At 39.0% G+C, this 15,050-nt stretch overlaps 1 protein-coding gene across 1 annotated transcript; it reads left to right on the forward strand.

The window, feature by feature from the left end:
* Positions 1–9,171: 9,171 nt before the first annotated feature.
* On the forward strand, positions 9,172–14,497 carry LOC135479701 (general transcription factor 3C polypeptide 6-like). The gene is made up of 5 exons (XM_064759605.1): positions 9,172–9,210; positions 10,263–10,346; positions 11,624–11,726; positions 13,548–13,676; positions 14,370–14,497. The coding sequence occupies exons 1-5, from the start codon at positions 9,172–9,174 to the stop codon at positions 14,495–14,497; spliced, it is 483 nt and encodes a 160-aa protein (XP_064615675.1).
* The last annotated feature ends 553 nt before the right edge of the window (positions 14,498–15,050 follow it).

The raw sequence follows: 15,050 nt of genomic DNA on the forward strand, positions 1-15,050 counted from the left end.
GTACAGATGTTGTTCTCTTGTAAAAATGTAATAGGGGTCTTAATGTGCTGCCTGAAATTTTTGTACATGCACCTACCTTTTAAAAGTTGGCTATATTAAATATATCTATCTATATATATATATATATATGCCCAGTGACAGGCAGGAGTATTCCGGTGATTGTATCCATGGCTTTTATCATGTTTATGAGGTGTTGATTTGTGATAGATGCAATGTATGCTTTTTTGATGCATATTTTCTTGTACATTTGTTAACAGTGCTTCATCTTATCCCGGTGGATTTTACACAGAAGAGTCATTAAATATGTTTTTACTGTCCGCTTGCCTTGATGGTTTGAATGCCACCCATCTGCCTGGAATAAAGATTTTTATAAAACTGGCCACAGCCTAGTAGTATCTGATACTAGATTGGTGAAAATGTAACCAATCAGGGTGCTTCATCTGTTAATTGAGGTAAATACACCTCTGCCTCATCTCAAAGCTGTTCCTGGTAGACATTTAAATCTGGCCAATCTATTATGGATGATACATCTTGTACATGTATAAATGTTGATGGAGAATGTTGGACTTGGAGAATGATGATGCAGAAATGGACATAAAGCAGGGAAAGTTGTTAATTATAAGCTTAATTATTGTATTATGATAGATTGAGTAAATACATAACCAAATTTTCTAAGTGAAGGTTTTCTTCACTGAAAGTGTGCACAGATGAGCACAACAACAACCTTGATGTAATGAGAAGGTGTACCTTGTCCAGTTAGAAACCAGATAATCCTGCTCAACAGTCTACCCAGAAAGCTTGAGGTGGATAGAATAGCCTGTCCAACCATTCAACCAAAATCCTGTGTTCTTATCATCAGTGAGGATATAAAAATATCTTCAGTCCAGAATCTTTCGGCGATGTGTACATATATCTCATATTGGAGGCCTTGTTTTGACCTTGTTTTGGGCAGATCGGTGGGCAATCAGTCACATATCCATGAAAGCTCAGCTTAACAGAGTACCTTTTGCTTGTGATAATGTGTTTATAATTTCCTACCATTTTTTTAAAAAGTGTGTGTATTTGTTTTTTTTACTCTGATTGTATACTGATGATTGATGTTCTTTAGAGTTAGAGCAATGGTTGTTATGATGCCATATTATCCCTGGCAACTTTCAAACTCAAACTGACATAAGGGATCATAAATGGAATCAAAGAGGCTGCTGTTAGATTGAAACTGAAGACGTATATGTTTCATGATACCATTTGATGGGTCAAACATGGTTTCCATGGCTCTTAAAATTTTTAAAAATTCTTGAACTTTGTTGGAAAGTTTTTAAGAGATCGGAAATCCTTGAAACTACTTTATTTTTAGTGCTAAATATCAAATTGCATTAAGTTCCATAATGGTCTGATAAATAATCTTGCAGAACTACATTCTGCAATAGGTAAATAAATCTACAGCAGATCCAATAATCTAAACATGAAGGTCTTTGATAATGCTTGATAACATGAGATAGGTCGGTGAAACTCACTGAAAAACATCTTCTTATGGATGTGAATGCTGTGGAAAGATTTCATTTTGTTCGAAAGTTGTCTTTGGCTTATAAAATGGCAGTGTTTCTGATCGGATTCTTTTACTCTTGGTAGTGAAGCCTTGTTTTTCAGCTTTTCAGCATTGAACCTTAGCTGTGATTTTTGAACCTTAGCTGTGATCTTTGGAATTTAAGATAAGGATACAATGTATCCTTAAGATAAATTCCAAAAATCACAGCTAAGGATACAATGTATCCTTAAGGATGTAAAGAGCACATTCTTTGTTCCTTGTATATTAACAAGCTTCACATAAGAGTGAAATTCAAATGTCACATGTAGCTGGTTTGTTAAAACCATATTAATGTAACGGGATGCTTATTGTGTTATAAGCTTGTAACATGTAATGTCATGCATGTATAATACATGGACATTGTGTACCAGGCCCGACATCAATTTTATCTTCAAGCTGGTAATCTTAATTGTAAGTTCAAGACAATATTGCATTAATAGAATTCATCTGAAAACACCTTTACCTTCTGATGGAGATAACTAGACTTGTGCTTTACATTTTCTGACTGTGCACACATTCATTATTGTTATATAGGCATGTGGTTTAGTTTGTTCTGTGTTTGTTCAATTTGGATTGTGTTTAACTACACCCTAGAGATGTTCAAAGTACTACAACGGGATCCTCAGGAGTTCAAATCTGACCTTTGCACAGTGTTTGACTTGAGTTGGTTAAAATGGAATTAAAGTAAAAAGACTGAAAATCCACCTTTTTATTTTGTCAGATCTTGATATTTGTAGGATTTTCCTGTCTTTCAAAGTTTTCCGATATAAATATATATTCAACATATATAAATATATGTTCAACAAAAAAAAAATGTGGGCACAGTTCACATTTCCCACAAATTTGATGATTTTTAAGTTTAATTTTTATTTTTATACGCTCCTTCTACATTGGAAAAGATTTACTCTGCCTCTAAAACAACATTTGAAATTGGTGTTAACTTGAGTTAGTTGTATTCTTTATGCTGCCAGATGTCTGTAATCTGTGTAGCATTACTTACATATTGCTCTCCTGTTGTCACCTGTTAATTTGCTGACATTTTTGATATCATTACATTAATATCCTTTATGTGATATCACTTGCTTCTTTTTGTATAATCAGATCATTATTTTAAACTTCTGTCTAAATCAGTTCTGTCAAAATTTCTTTATCTGGTAATGTCTGGTTGATGATCAGATCTCATGTCCCAACCATTGCAGTCTGATATCATTTGTCTGACAATGAAGATGACATCCGATGGTCATCCGTTACTGTCTGATATCATTTGTCTGCAAATGATGATCAGATCCTATGCTCAACTGTTGCTGTTTGATATCATTTGGCAGATCTTAATAATCAGGTCCAATTCTCTAAAATTCTCTGATGTCGCTTTTTCACCTTCTCTTCTCATTTGATGTTGTTTGTATTATGTTGTAATTTCTATATAAACTGTTTTGCTTACTTCACATAATTTCACACTGTTCCATATTGCACAGATCCGTTCACACTTTCAATATCCACTCTACATAATTGTCATGCTGTTATCTAGTGCTAGGACATGTGTATGGCATTAAATGTTGTGTGATATGATAACAAATACGTGTAGTGTCAAATTTTCAAAAATATATGCTTTATTTGTATTCAGGTATAAACTTATATTGCTAAGGTTTCTTATATATGTCAAATTTTTCAGTTGGTCTTTCCTGTTTCCTATGTTTTTACAGCTTACATTCACTTCCTGATTCAGATATAAGACTTACATAGAAGTCTTACGTCGTGTCATTTTGGTTACATATAAAACCAGTTATCATAATGTACTGGGACAGCATATAAATACAGTTATAAACCTTTGTAGCTTCGTTCTGAAGCCTGCTGGAAACTGTCACGTTCTTCATTAATTAATTTATGCTTTCTGCATTTAACATACCTAAATTAGGTTTTCCCCTTTATGTAAATATGATCATTTCATAAAACCAAGACTATCATTTTATTGCGAATTGTGTAAATTCATACCTCTTGTTTTTTATGATAATCTGTCCTATAAATCATGCATAAATAACTCCATTTTTATACTGCAAATGCTTGAACTACATGCATGTATATAGTGTGGGAATGTTCTGGATAAGGGTGAGGTGAAAGCACAACACCTTTTCGACGACCAATGCAGTTTTTTATATATATATATATATAAAACAAAAAATCCATTTGCTTTGTTCTCTTTCATATATATCTTTCTTAGCAGTACATGGATAAACAGTAGGCAGATAACTGCCAATGTCAGGTTTATGATTTGGGGGCAATTTTTGAAAGCTGCATTCGTTTGCTATGCAGATATGTTATGTTGGAATTATCTCAAATGAAAGCCTGTGATCACGTACATGAGAGCCGTTGTCTCTGTGACATTTATTATAGACGCAATTTTAGAATAAATAAAATCCACTGATATATGACACATAGGATTTGTGTTTGTTTCTTATTAAAGGTACTAGCCCCGCTAGCACAGTTGGTGCTACTTCGGAGCGGTAGATCCAGGGTCAATTCCGGGTCGAGTCACACCTAAGACTTTAAAAGAGAAAGTTGTAGCTACCTCACTTGGCATTCATCATGAAGGGGATAGTGCAACTACTGGTTGACCCGTATCAGTATAATGGCTCGGGCGGGGCAGATTAGTTGTCTTCGGTAAGGCAAGGAACTGGATAAAAGAGCGGTGGAAATCTGTCCTGCAACATGGAGGCACATTACATACATTCTAAGGATTCCTTTGTCATCATATGACTGAAAAATTGTTAAGTACGACGTTAAACCCCAAGCACTCACTCACTCACTCACTCTTATTAAAGGACTGCATGTTACATGTATAATTTTTATCTAGCTGAACTGCAATCACCCAGCAGGCCTATTCATCGAAGGATCTGCCTCGTGACCTGGAAATCAACTCCCTGGTCCGATGAAGTCAACATGACCTCCAACATTTAACATCTGGATATTGATACTAGCTCTGTGTTAGTATGATTGATTCGTTGGTCTTTGCGAATGTCATTCTCAAGAATTTTCTATTTATACAATGCCAGTCAGTTCATTGGGTACAGGAAACCGGAGTGCCCAGTTAAACCATTAACCTTTGCTAACTTACCTACGAACTTTCCTACGTGTATACTGACGTGTGGAGTGGTAGAAGACAAATGACCTGCGCAAACAGCCAATGTTGCGTGCACCACCTACCCCACATACTTTTTACCAAGGCAATGGAAGCGGAAGACTGGTGATTGGTGTTTTACGCCGTACTCAAGAATATTTCACTTAGACGACGGCGGCCAGCATTATGGTGGGAGGAAACCGGGCAGAGCTGGGGAGAAACCCACGATCATCCGCAGGTTGCTGGCAGACCTTCCCACGTACGGCCGGAGAGGAAGCCAGCATGAGCTGGACTTTAACTCAGAGCGACCGCATTGGTGAGAGACTCCTAGGTCATTACGCTGCGCTAGCGCGCTAACCGACTGAGCCACAGAGGCCCAGAAGACTGTGGAGTACCGTGTCCTGCTGGGACTTGAATCCGTAGCTCGTGTACAAGCAATTGCCAGTCGTACACCTCCCGAGCCGCGTCTCTATGGAGAGGATATTACTGCTAACGTGTTTCAAAGCTGTAATCTAACATTCTCAATATAAGGTTAGCACATCCATTTTAAATTTTAATGCCATATAACACTGGAAACGTAATGCACGCAGGTGTTAACTTACGCCAATGCATTCAAATCTTAGAGGATGGCCTTGCACTTACAGAGCGATCTCTTCACAAACAAGACCAAGTAATGCTGCAATGCAGTCGCTGTGATTTCAAGTCCAGCTTATGCTGGCTTCCTCTCCGGCCGTACGTGGGAACGTCTGCAGCAACCTGCTGATGGTCGTGGGTTTCCCCGGGTCCTGCCCGGTTTCCTCCCACCATGATGCTGGATGCTGTCGTATGAGTGAAATATTCTTGAGAACGGCGTAAAACACTGATCACCAAAAAAAAAAAAATAAAATAAATAAATAAATAACCAAGTAATGCTGAACACACTTTCTTGTATGGCACAGTTTAAATCGGCATGCTTTGATTGAGGAAACTGTCATGTCTTCTGTCTTCACTATAGAACCTGGCAAAAGACAATTCCGTATACAAGTACAGGGTTATCATTACATTTGTCATTCAAGGAGAAAATAAACTGACAAGTGTATAACGGCTGAACACATTTGGTACTGTTTAGCACATTGGCTTAATTGTTGTTCAGTATGCAACTATATGGTTTTGAGGGCAAAATCATAGTGTATATACACTGCTGCGTAATCCGAAAACGAAAGCAGGAAATTCTCTGTGTCTTGAAATTTGTTGGAAACTCTACAAAATGAAAGGGAATTAGTAAATCTTATGCATGTCTGATTGAATCATGGTAAAGTCTAGTTCTGTACATGCATATGTGCGCTGAATCTCTTGACAACCCTTATTTATGATACATCACACCATTTATTTAAATTACGAAACAGTGGAGTATACCGGTACATTGTGTTTCAGATGAGATAAAACAATTAGAAATCCCTGCATTCTTGTAGTACAAACGGGAATAGACTAGTCTTGAACTACAAGTTATAATTGCATGTCGGAAGATTTATCAATATGAAAAAGAACAACTTCCATATAAAGCAATTTATAAGAAGCAGCTGGAAAATTAAGCATAATTCTTACTAAACTGAGGTACGATTGTAGTGCTGTATTCACCTGCTGCAAACGCATCTATTGGTTAGAATGCTAGCACAGCGTAATGACCCAGGAGTCTCTCACCAATGTGGTCGCTGTGAGTTCAAGTCCAGCTCATGCTGGCTTCCTCTCCGGCCGTAAGTGGGAAGGCCTGTCAGCAACCTGCGGATGGTCGTGGGTTTCCCCCGGGCTCTGCCCTGTTTCCACCCACCATAATGCTGGCCGCCGTCGTATAAGTGAAATATTCTTGAGTATGGCGTAAAACACCAATCAAAAAAAAAAAAAAAAAAAAATCAAACGCATCTAACCACTGACCCAAGTTGTTATTTGGGGGACACTCTTCTGATGATGCAGACCATTTCCTTTTATCTCCATGCTTCATGGACTAGGCGGCCAACCAGTTAAACTCTGAGAGGAGAAGGAACTGAAACGAATATGTTCAGTCGCAAATCAGCTAAAATGCGTAAATTTTAAACCGGCACCGTATAAATGACGACTCCTTTTTAAACAACAAAATACATAAATCTCATATCCTTTAGCTGTAATGGCTGTTTTTGCCTCATGCCTCTCTCATCATACCTCAGTATAGCGCTGCAGTGCCAAAATCTTATAATTACCTCAACTGGTGGGCAATATTTGCGCATGTCTCTAGAATTCAACCCGTCGGTCCCCTAAAGCTGAACAATAAACATCAGATCGGAAATAATAGTTGAATATATAATCTCGAAATGACTAACCTATTTCATTTTAATTCATATCCATCAGTAACACATTGTAGTGCGCTGTGGGCTTATGTATTACATACCAAGACATATTTGAGAAAGAAGTAGTTTTATTAGCTTCGGCTGTAATTTTATTTATCATTACTAGTACTCGACAGGTGCGTTTCCCCCGGACTCCACCCGGTTTCCTCCCACCATAATGCTGGCCGCCATCATATGAGCGAAATATTTTTGAGCACGGCGTAAAACACCAATCAAATAAATAAATAATTAGTACTCGACAGAAGTGGAGAAAATGCTGGAAAATACTCTGTATATAGTCATGCCTATAGTTATAGTGCCTACATGATCGATGGCACAGCTAGATATAGAGCTTGATTTAAACGTGTATGTTAAATGATATGCGCATGCCTAATCACATTCCATTAGATTTTGTGGTTATTCATAAATTTCTTACTTTTCTTCACTATATCACCTAAGAGAGAGCCATTATTTCTGCCCTTGTGGACACCGAGCAGTGGAACAGGCAGATTTGAAGAAATACATACATATTTATTTTATTTATTTATTTGACTGGTGTTTTACGCCGTACTCAAGAATATTTCACTTATACGACGGCGGCCAGCATTATGGTGGGAGGAAACCGGGCAGAGCCAAGGGAAAACCCACGACCATCCGCACGTTGCTGACAGATCTTCCCACGTTCAGCCGGAGAGGAAGCCTGCATGAGCAGATACATGCACAAAGGCCAAAACCAATAAAGAGGACAAAGCTAAAGCGTATATAACCTATATGATATATATGCTCCTGATTATGGAAAGAAATCAGTTACATATGCATTGTGCTAGTTGATTAACAGAGATATATATTACATAGCGCAATCATTTTACTGTGCTGTTTTACCCATGTACATGCATTGGCAAGGGTTGAATTACAAGGAGCGTCTGAGCTAACTTGAAAATTCCTATAGTCTGCTTCTTTCAACTTGTCGCCTATTTTCAGCTATCTCTAAAATCAGTCATACTAGCTACCAAAATTAATTGCCTTACTTCAGTGGCACGTAACCCCACAAGCTGTACACACTGATATGTTAGACTTCAATATCATTGCGCCGTACGTGGGAAGGTCCGTCGGCAACCTGCGGATGGTCGTGGGTTTCCCCCGGGCTCTGCCCGGTTTCCACCCACCATAATGCTGGCTGCCGTCGTATAAGTGAAATATTCTTGAGCATGGCGTAAAACACCAATCAAAAAAAAAAAAAAAAAAAAAAATCAATATCATTGCAAAGAAAGTGCGTTTAGAATATTTTTTTCTAAACCACGTAAGCTAAATGGTTTCGACACCAAGAACTCAGTGCCTCAGGTGACGTGATAAGTATTCCAAGCAAGTGCCATGCTGGACAATGGGCGAGGAGTGCAATTTGTTTTACAGTAGCTTCACAAACATGCGGTTTAGAACACACCCCACGCTGTAACATGGCCTGCACCACGGTCTCCGCGAATAGACTACCGGTACACATATTTTTTTTATTAAAAGAATTTCCTAACATCCAGTTCTGTCGTGAGGTCATATACTACAAGAGATATACAGATAAAATAAAGTTCATTCATTAAAGTAATACTACACTAAAATGTGTACAATTAACTTTATGGATTAACAATACACGTACTGCAGTTCTCTACCTGCATTTTCCCCTCGGAGTAATATAACAATTATATTATTCCCCAGATTTTCCGTACCATTATATGGAAGTCCAACATTCCAATGTCTAGGGCTTGTGGTGTTATGTGTCTGTTTACGTATTACGTAATAGTGAGTACGACTGATTTTGCAGAGAACTGAATACAGGAGAGAGGATAAAGGAGAACGGACTATACAGCAAGAGAAATGGCCAGTGAGAACAGCTTTAAACCATGGATGGAGGTAGAAAAATTTCTACCTCCAGGTTTAGACCAAAGAAAGATATAAGTAATATGTTTTTAAAGCCATCTGACTGATCTAATGGGTGGGAAAGGATAGGTATGAAAACAATGTACAAAATTTGAATCAAACAGTTTGCAAGCATTATTTCAAGCATCACTTACAGATCGGGTGTAAATGATGACCTTGACTTTCAGACTTGGTACCATGACCTTGACCTTAATGTAAACAGCATGGCGGGTGGTAAAGACGACGACGAGTGGGAAGAAGAGGTAGGTATTTAATTAGACAGTTATGTGGCAGATTTGGGCGTGCAAGCAAGACGTATATGCATCTGCACATGACATATTTTGGTAAGGGCACACTGCATTGAAGAGTTTGTTGTAGTCAAATTTGACACCCCTACAACAACAACAACAACGACTGTTTTGTGTTGCTCTACCTGTACCGCACGACGTGGTCTTTTTCTTCGTTGTCGCTGGTTATGTAATAGGCTACCTTTCAGCCAGGTAACCACTCTCAAACACATTCCAAATTATAGTATAGTTCTCTCAAAAAGCATCGCTAGTATCATTCAGAATAGAATTATATAGACAGCTATAACGTGCTGCTGCAACAACAACAACGTCAGTTCGATCTGACCTGTTTCTGCGATTTAATCTGAAACCACTCTTAGGTTATGACATACATGCCCGATCCATAGGTGACAGAATCGTCCAAACTCTACTTATACCTAATATGTATAACAAGGTTTATAGCGTGAATGCCTGGGATGTAAACCCTAACTTTACATAACTGGACAGAAATATAGGGCCTATGGGGGGGGGGGCACAAGTTCGCAGGAGTTCAGAGCTGGGGCGGTTGCGCTTATACTGGAAGTTGGGGTTAGAGAAACGCATCATTCACCCAACGCTCATGCACACCAGGGTTCTAACCCCAACTTTGGGCGCATACATGAGTGCCCCCACGCAGAACTCCCATGAACTTATGTCAATAAGAGGCCCTATATTCCAGTCTCGACCAAACGACGTTCGTCCTAAAGGTGAGACAAAGGATTGTTATCTGATAGCATATACATGTATGCTTATATAGACTGGGCTGTAACTGTTCAACACTAATTCTTCCTCCACTCATCCCAAACACAAGAAAAAGTGTACATGCAGAAGCAGCCAGTACTCTCAGTCTGGAATTGCATCTCAAAAATGAGAAGAAAGCTCTAAAATGTTATGAGATCTTATACACCATTTTCACTGCTTTGAATATATCCGATTCATAATCACAACAAAACTTCATGCTTTTGATTTATTTTTCTTCTGTTCTCAAGGAGTCTCTAGTATTGGTCGAGCTATCTGGGGTCATTGATCATGACATGATTACATCCTCAGACCCCTCAAAGTGTAACATATTGGTAAGTTTTTTAATATTATTGTTCATTTTATAACATATTTTGACAATATTTACAAGTTAACAGATAGATCTGGGCAGAGTAGCTCAGAGCATTTTAAAAGATGGAAATTTAGAATGATTATTTCTGCCGGATATTGAAACCTGTTTTTGTTGGAATAGCACGAAACAAAATATTTCAGTTTGTCCCACTTTTGCCTGGGCCTTGCATTAAGTGGGAACACATTAAGTTCCTCCATTCTTGGTGTATTGTAAATGTATTGCAAATTATGTGCAAACTGCCACTGATTTTGTATTCAGTCCCAACATTTACCTGCTCTCATTGTTTTGGAGGCCAAGGTAACAATAAGCCGACAAGTATTATGTTCGCTGAACACTGCTTGCCTTCCGCCAGTAATTGCATGTGCATACCTGTAAGTTTCCCATGTGAATGTTTGTCAGTGCTTTGCTGTACATCAGTGATTTACACAGGCAGTCTGCTTTCCTCCACCCACAGTATTGACAATTATCCTTGGGTATTTCATTACACAGCAATCAAACTGGCCCCGATAGCACTGTTGGTAGAGCGTCCGCTTCGGGAGCGGTAGATCCAGGGTCAATCCTGGGTCGAGTCACATAAAAAGAGGAAGTCGTAACTTCTTCGCTTGGAGTTCTGCATGAAGGGAATAGTGCAATAACTGGTTGACCCGTATCAGTATAATGGCTTGGGCGGGGCGGCTTACTTGCCTTCGTTGAGGCGTCTCAGTGAAGCTGTACTAGATAAAAGAGTGGTGGAAATCCTTGCAACAAGGAGGCATATTACATGCACTCTAGGGATTACTTCGTCGTCATGTGACTGAAAAAGTGTTGAGTATGACGTTAAACCCCAAGCACTCACTCACTCACACATCAATCAAATAAATGAAATAAATTTAAAAGTTAAAAGCCTCATGGAAATGATTTAGCATTAATCTCGTCTTTCACAGTTACTTGTGGAAGGTGGATGGATCCATTGCACAAGACTATTTTCTCTACCCATAAAAGATCCAATCAAATCAACCTGGTCTTTTACCATGTAATCACTGATGTTGGGTGCTCTAATAAGATGAATAGCCTCTGACCAAGGACAGCAGATTTACAGTAGGAGATTTGCCAGGGACCCTTTGAGGTGAGGTGGTTACCATCATCAGTCTCTGTATGGTTTTCTCAACTTATAAACTTGTGGGTGACTTTGAAAGCCAGTCAATTATTTACATAAATCAGAACAGAGTGCCAATGGTGTTGTTTTTATTATTGTTTTAGGGTGCAGACACAGATAGCCCTCTTCTGCAGCTGGACCGGTGTGTGTTTGTAGGGGAATATCAGGAGGCTGTGGGAACACTGCTGCTCTTTGAAGAAACATCAGGTACATGTTTGTTGTTGTTGTTTTTGCCAGACTTGCTTGCTTTATTTACTTATTTACACTTGCACTTAATACTTTTCTAACAGGTTATTGCTGATAAAATAAAGCTACATGTATGCACTCTATTGTGTGAAAATTTTAGGTTTACATGTAAAAATGTGCTGTATAGTTTTTTTGGAAACAAAGCCGTGATTCACTGCTTAAAATTAATCTTTTCTACTGGGGAAATCCCTCTGAATGAGCCACCCTTAGAAGTCAGTGAATGAAGAACTCAAAGGAAATATATTTCAGCACCAGTACTTTATTTTATGTATCACAGTCAGGCGACCCAGGATCCAGCCTAGGCTAGGTCATACCAAAAACTTTAAAAATGACATTTGTTGCTGCCTCACTTGGCACTCAGCACTGAGAGGTTTAAATAGAACAAGGAAACCGGACTGGTTGGCCCAGTGTAAGTATAATGTTGCTTGGTGGGGTGTCATGTGTGGTGTCTTCGGCATGATACTTCAGTGGCGACAGCACTTTGGTGGCATTGACTTACCCTGCAGCAAAAAGACACAGTATATGTGCAGACATCTAATGACTACTTGTGGTATGAGGGTAGACCCCATTCATACATACATGCATATACTTTATGTGTAGGCTAGTTTAAGATGAGTGTGTCAGTATTTATGTGGCTAACTGATTTTCAAATGCAGAATATGTACTATTGGGTATGTGTCATAAAATAGATGTGCAGAATCACAATCATGCACATGCACATGCAAGAAGAAATCTTTTTTTTTTTTTCTTCTTTAATTGCAAGCTGATATTCACCCTCAGAGAATGGAAACAAAGTATACAGTATACTACAAGTATTACAATTGTACAAACAGAAATTGTGTGGCCACACCATGAGACAACATATTACAAACATTACAAACCAGTATGCTGACAATTGGATCTAAACTGTTTCTTTACACTGGAAGGAAAAAAAAAATTCAATGCAGAGCTGTGTTCCACTACTCCTTTCCTAGCAGTTGTACTGTTTGGGTCACCAAATTCACCACACGGCCGTGGAACGGGTGAAGTCCAGGCACGGCTACAATCCAGGCACGGCTACAATCCAGGAACGACCACAATCCAGGCACAGCTATCATCCAGGCATGGCTACAATCCAGGCACGGCCACAATCCAGGCACGGCCATCATCCAGGCATGGCTACAATCCATGCATGGCTACAATCCATGCGTGGCTACAATCCATGCATGGCTACAATCCAGGCACGGCTATCATCCAGGCATGGCTACAATCCAGGCACGGCCACAATCCAGGCACGGCCACAATCCAGGCATGGCCACAATCCAGGCACGGATACCATTGATCATAGTTTGAGGGACACAATAGGACTTTATGTGTCCTGCTAAGCCGTACTGTTGGTACGCATTTCCTGCTGGGCTGATTTACTTGTGTAGTGTCCAGTCCGGGTCTGATCTCCAGGGCTTGAAATAGTAACTACAGTCTATTCCTCACAGTCTAACTCTCCCACTTTAGTTCCCACACTGTCTTGTATACCGTACAAATAGAACCCCCTTAACAGTTTAGAGGGGTGTCATTTGTGTGTCATAACCTTCCATATATGTAACAAGACATGAAATTCGCAAGAGAATACATGCCAAATAGCATTTAAAAATAGATGAATAAGCTATTAGCATTACTCTGCACCCTAACAGAAAAACAAATCTCACAGATTTCTACATTAAGCTGACAAGTCTTATACTTGACAGTGAGTGATAACAAGGGCTGCCGTTTTCATTTACCGTTTTTGTTTTTTTTCTTGTACAGATTCTCAATTGTCTTCTTCTGGAGAAGCAAAAGCCTTAAAGTATGCTGGGAAAACCGTCAAACAACTTTCCATGAAAAGGGCATTTGTTTCAGAAAAAGGAGACTTACAGTTTGATGAAGAAAACTTGAGTAAGATTTACATATACAATAAATGTAATTGTTTGTATTTCATGATCGTCATGGTCATGAAATGTAGAAAATTTGATTTTAAGATTAGAGCAACGATCTATAACACTAGCCATTGAATAGCTTTATTGGGACTGTGTTGCATATTTCAGTGCTTTTTTCCTTGATATGTAGACTTAGTTGCTCCTTAATGGTCTGTTTCAGTTGTACTTCGATGTGAAATTAAAATTTCATCATCTTGTAGATATGTTCACACCAGGCCCGAAAATCTGCCCTGATTCTGAACTGAAACGTTGCCCATTTTGTACAGGGCATACTGTAGTTTGTTTATTCCATCATCTCTGTCAGTTGTTCAACTTTATTATTATCTGATGCCATGTCTCGAAGTCCGTGCATTCTGTAAGTGAACATTATGGAGGATGATTGGTCAGAAGTAAAAACTTCGGTTTTATTTCTTTATCCTGAAAAAGTTGGTCTGTGAGCCATCTTTCTTGTGTTGCTGAATCAGTTATTGAGCATTTAATTGCTCACTGTGCACGTGAATGGGTGTATGTTTTAGAACTTCATTCATTTCGCACCTATTCTATATGGAATTTGGTCAAGACTCTGGGCCCAGTGTGAACATTATTCTTGATTGGTAAATTTTGCAGTTGCATTTATTTGTTGTTTTTTTTGTGTGTGTGATTTGCTCATCAGGTTTTGAAAATCAGTCCTCTTCAGGAATTTCATTAGGTGAAGACGAGTCTCAAATCTCCTCAACCAGCCAACCAGAAAAGGGTACAGTTGTGAAGGAACAGACTGGTGCCATGGATTTGCCACCATGAGAGTGGTCTTCCCTTGTCAAACACTGTGAAACCGTGATTGTCCACAAAGGAGCTTGTCAGACCAATAGTTGGCGATCTTGTTCTCACAAAATTTCATTTTTTACTTGAAATGAGTCCGGTGTTGCTGTTGACAGCTCAGAAGTTGTGAGAAAGTCGGGATTCATTCAAAAGTTGTGAGAAAGGCGGGATTCATTCAGCTATTCCATCGTATCTTTGTACTTTGTGTCTTCATAAGCCCTTTACTGACTGTGTACTTTTTGGCCTCATGGAATTGCACTGTTATTGTCAGCGCTCCAGATTAAGGGGGCTGTGGGCATAATTTACGCCTCCAAAATGATCTAATGTGTTCAGAAGAAGGATGAGGCCCATGACGTGTGATAAAATACAATTATTACATATTAGTGGATCATCAGCAACACGCAAAATTGATAAGAATTACAAGGGTGAACAAATCACGACGTTCATGGTTAGCATGGTACATTGCAGTTGTCGCTCAGATGACGTCGATAGCTGCAACATCACGAAATGGAAAGCCACATGTGATGTGGTTTTA

The sequence above is a fragment of the Liolophura sinensis genome, chromosome 12, assembly GCF_032854445.1.
Source record: "Liolophura sinensis isolate JHLJ2023 chromosome 12, CUHK_Ljap_v2, whole genome shotgun sequence".
In the NCBI taxonomy this organism is placed as follows: Eukaryota; Metazoa; Mollusca; class Polyplacophora; order Chitonida; family Chitonidae; genus Liolophura; species Liolophura sinensis.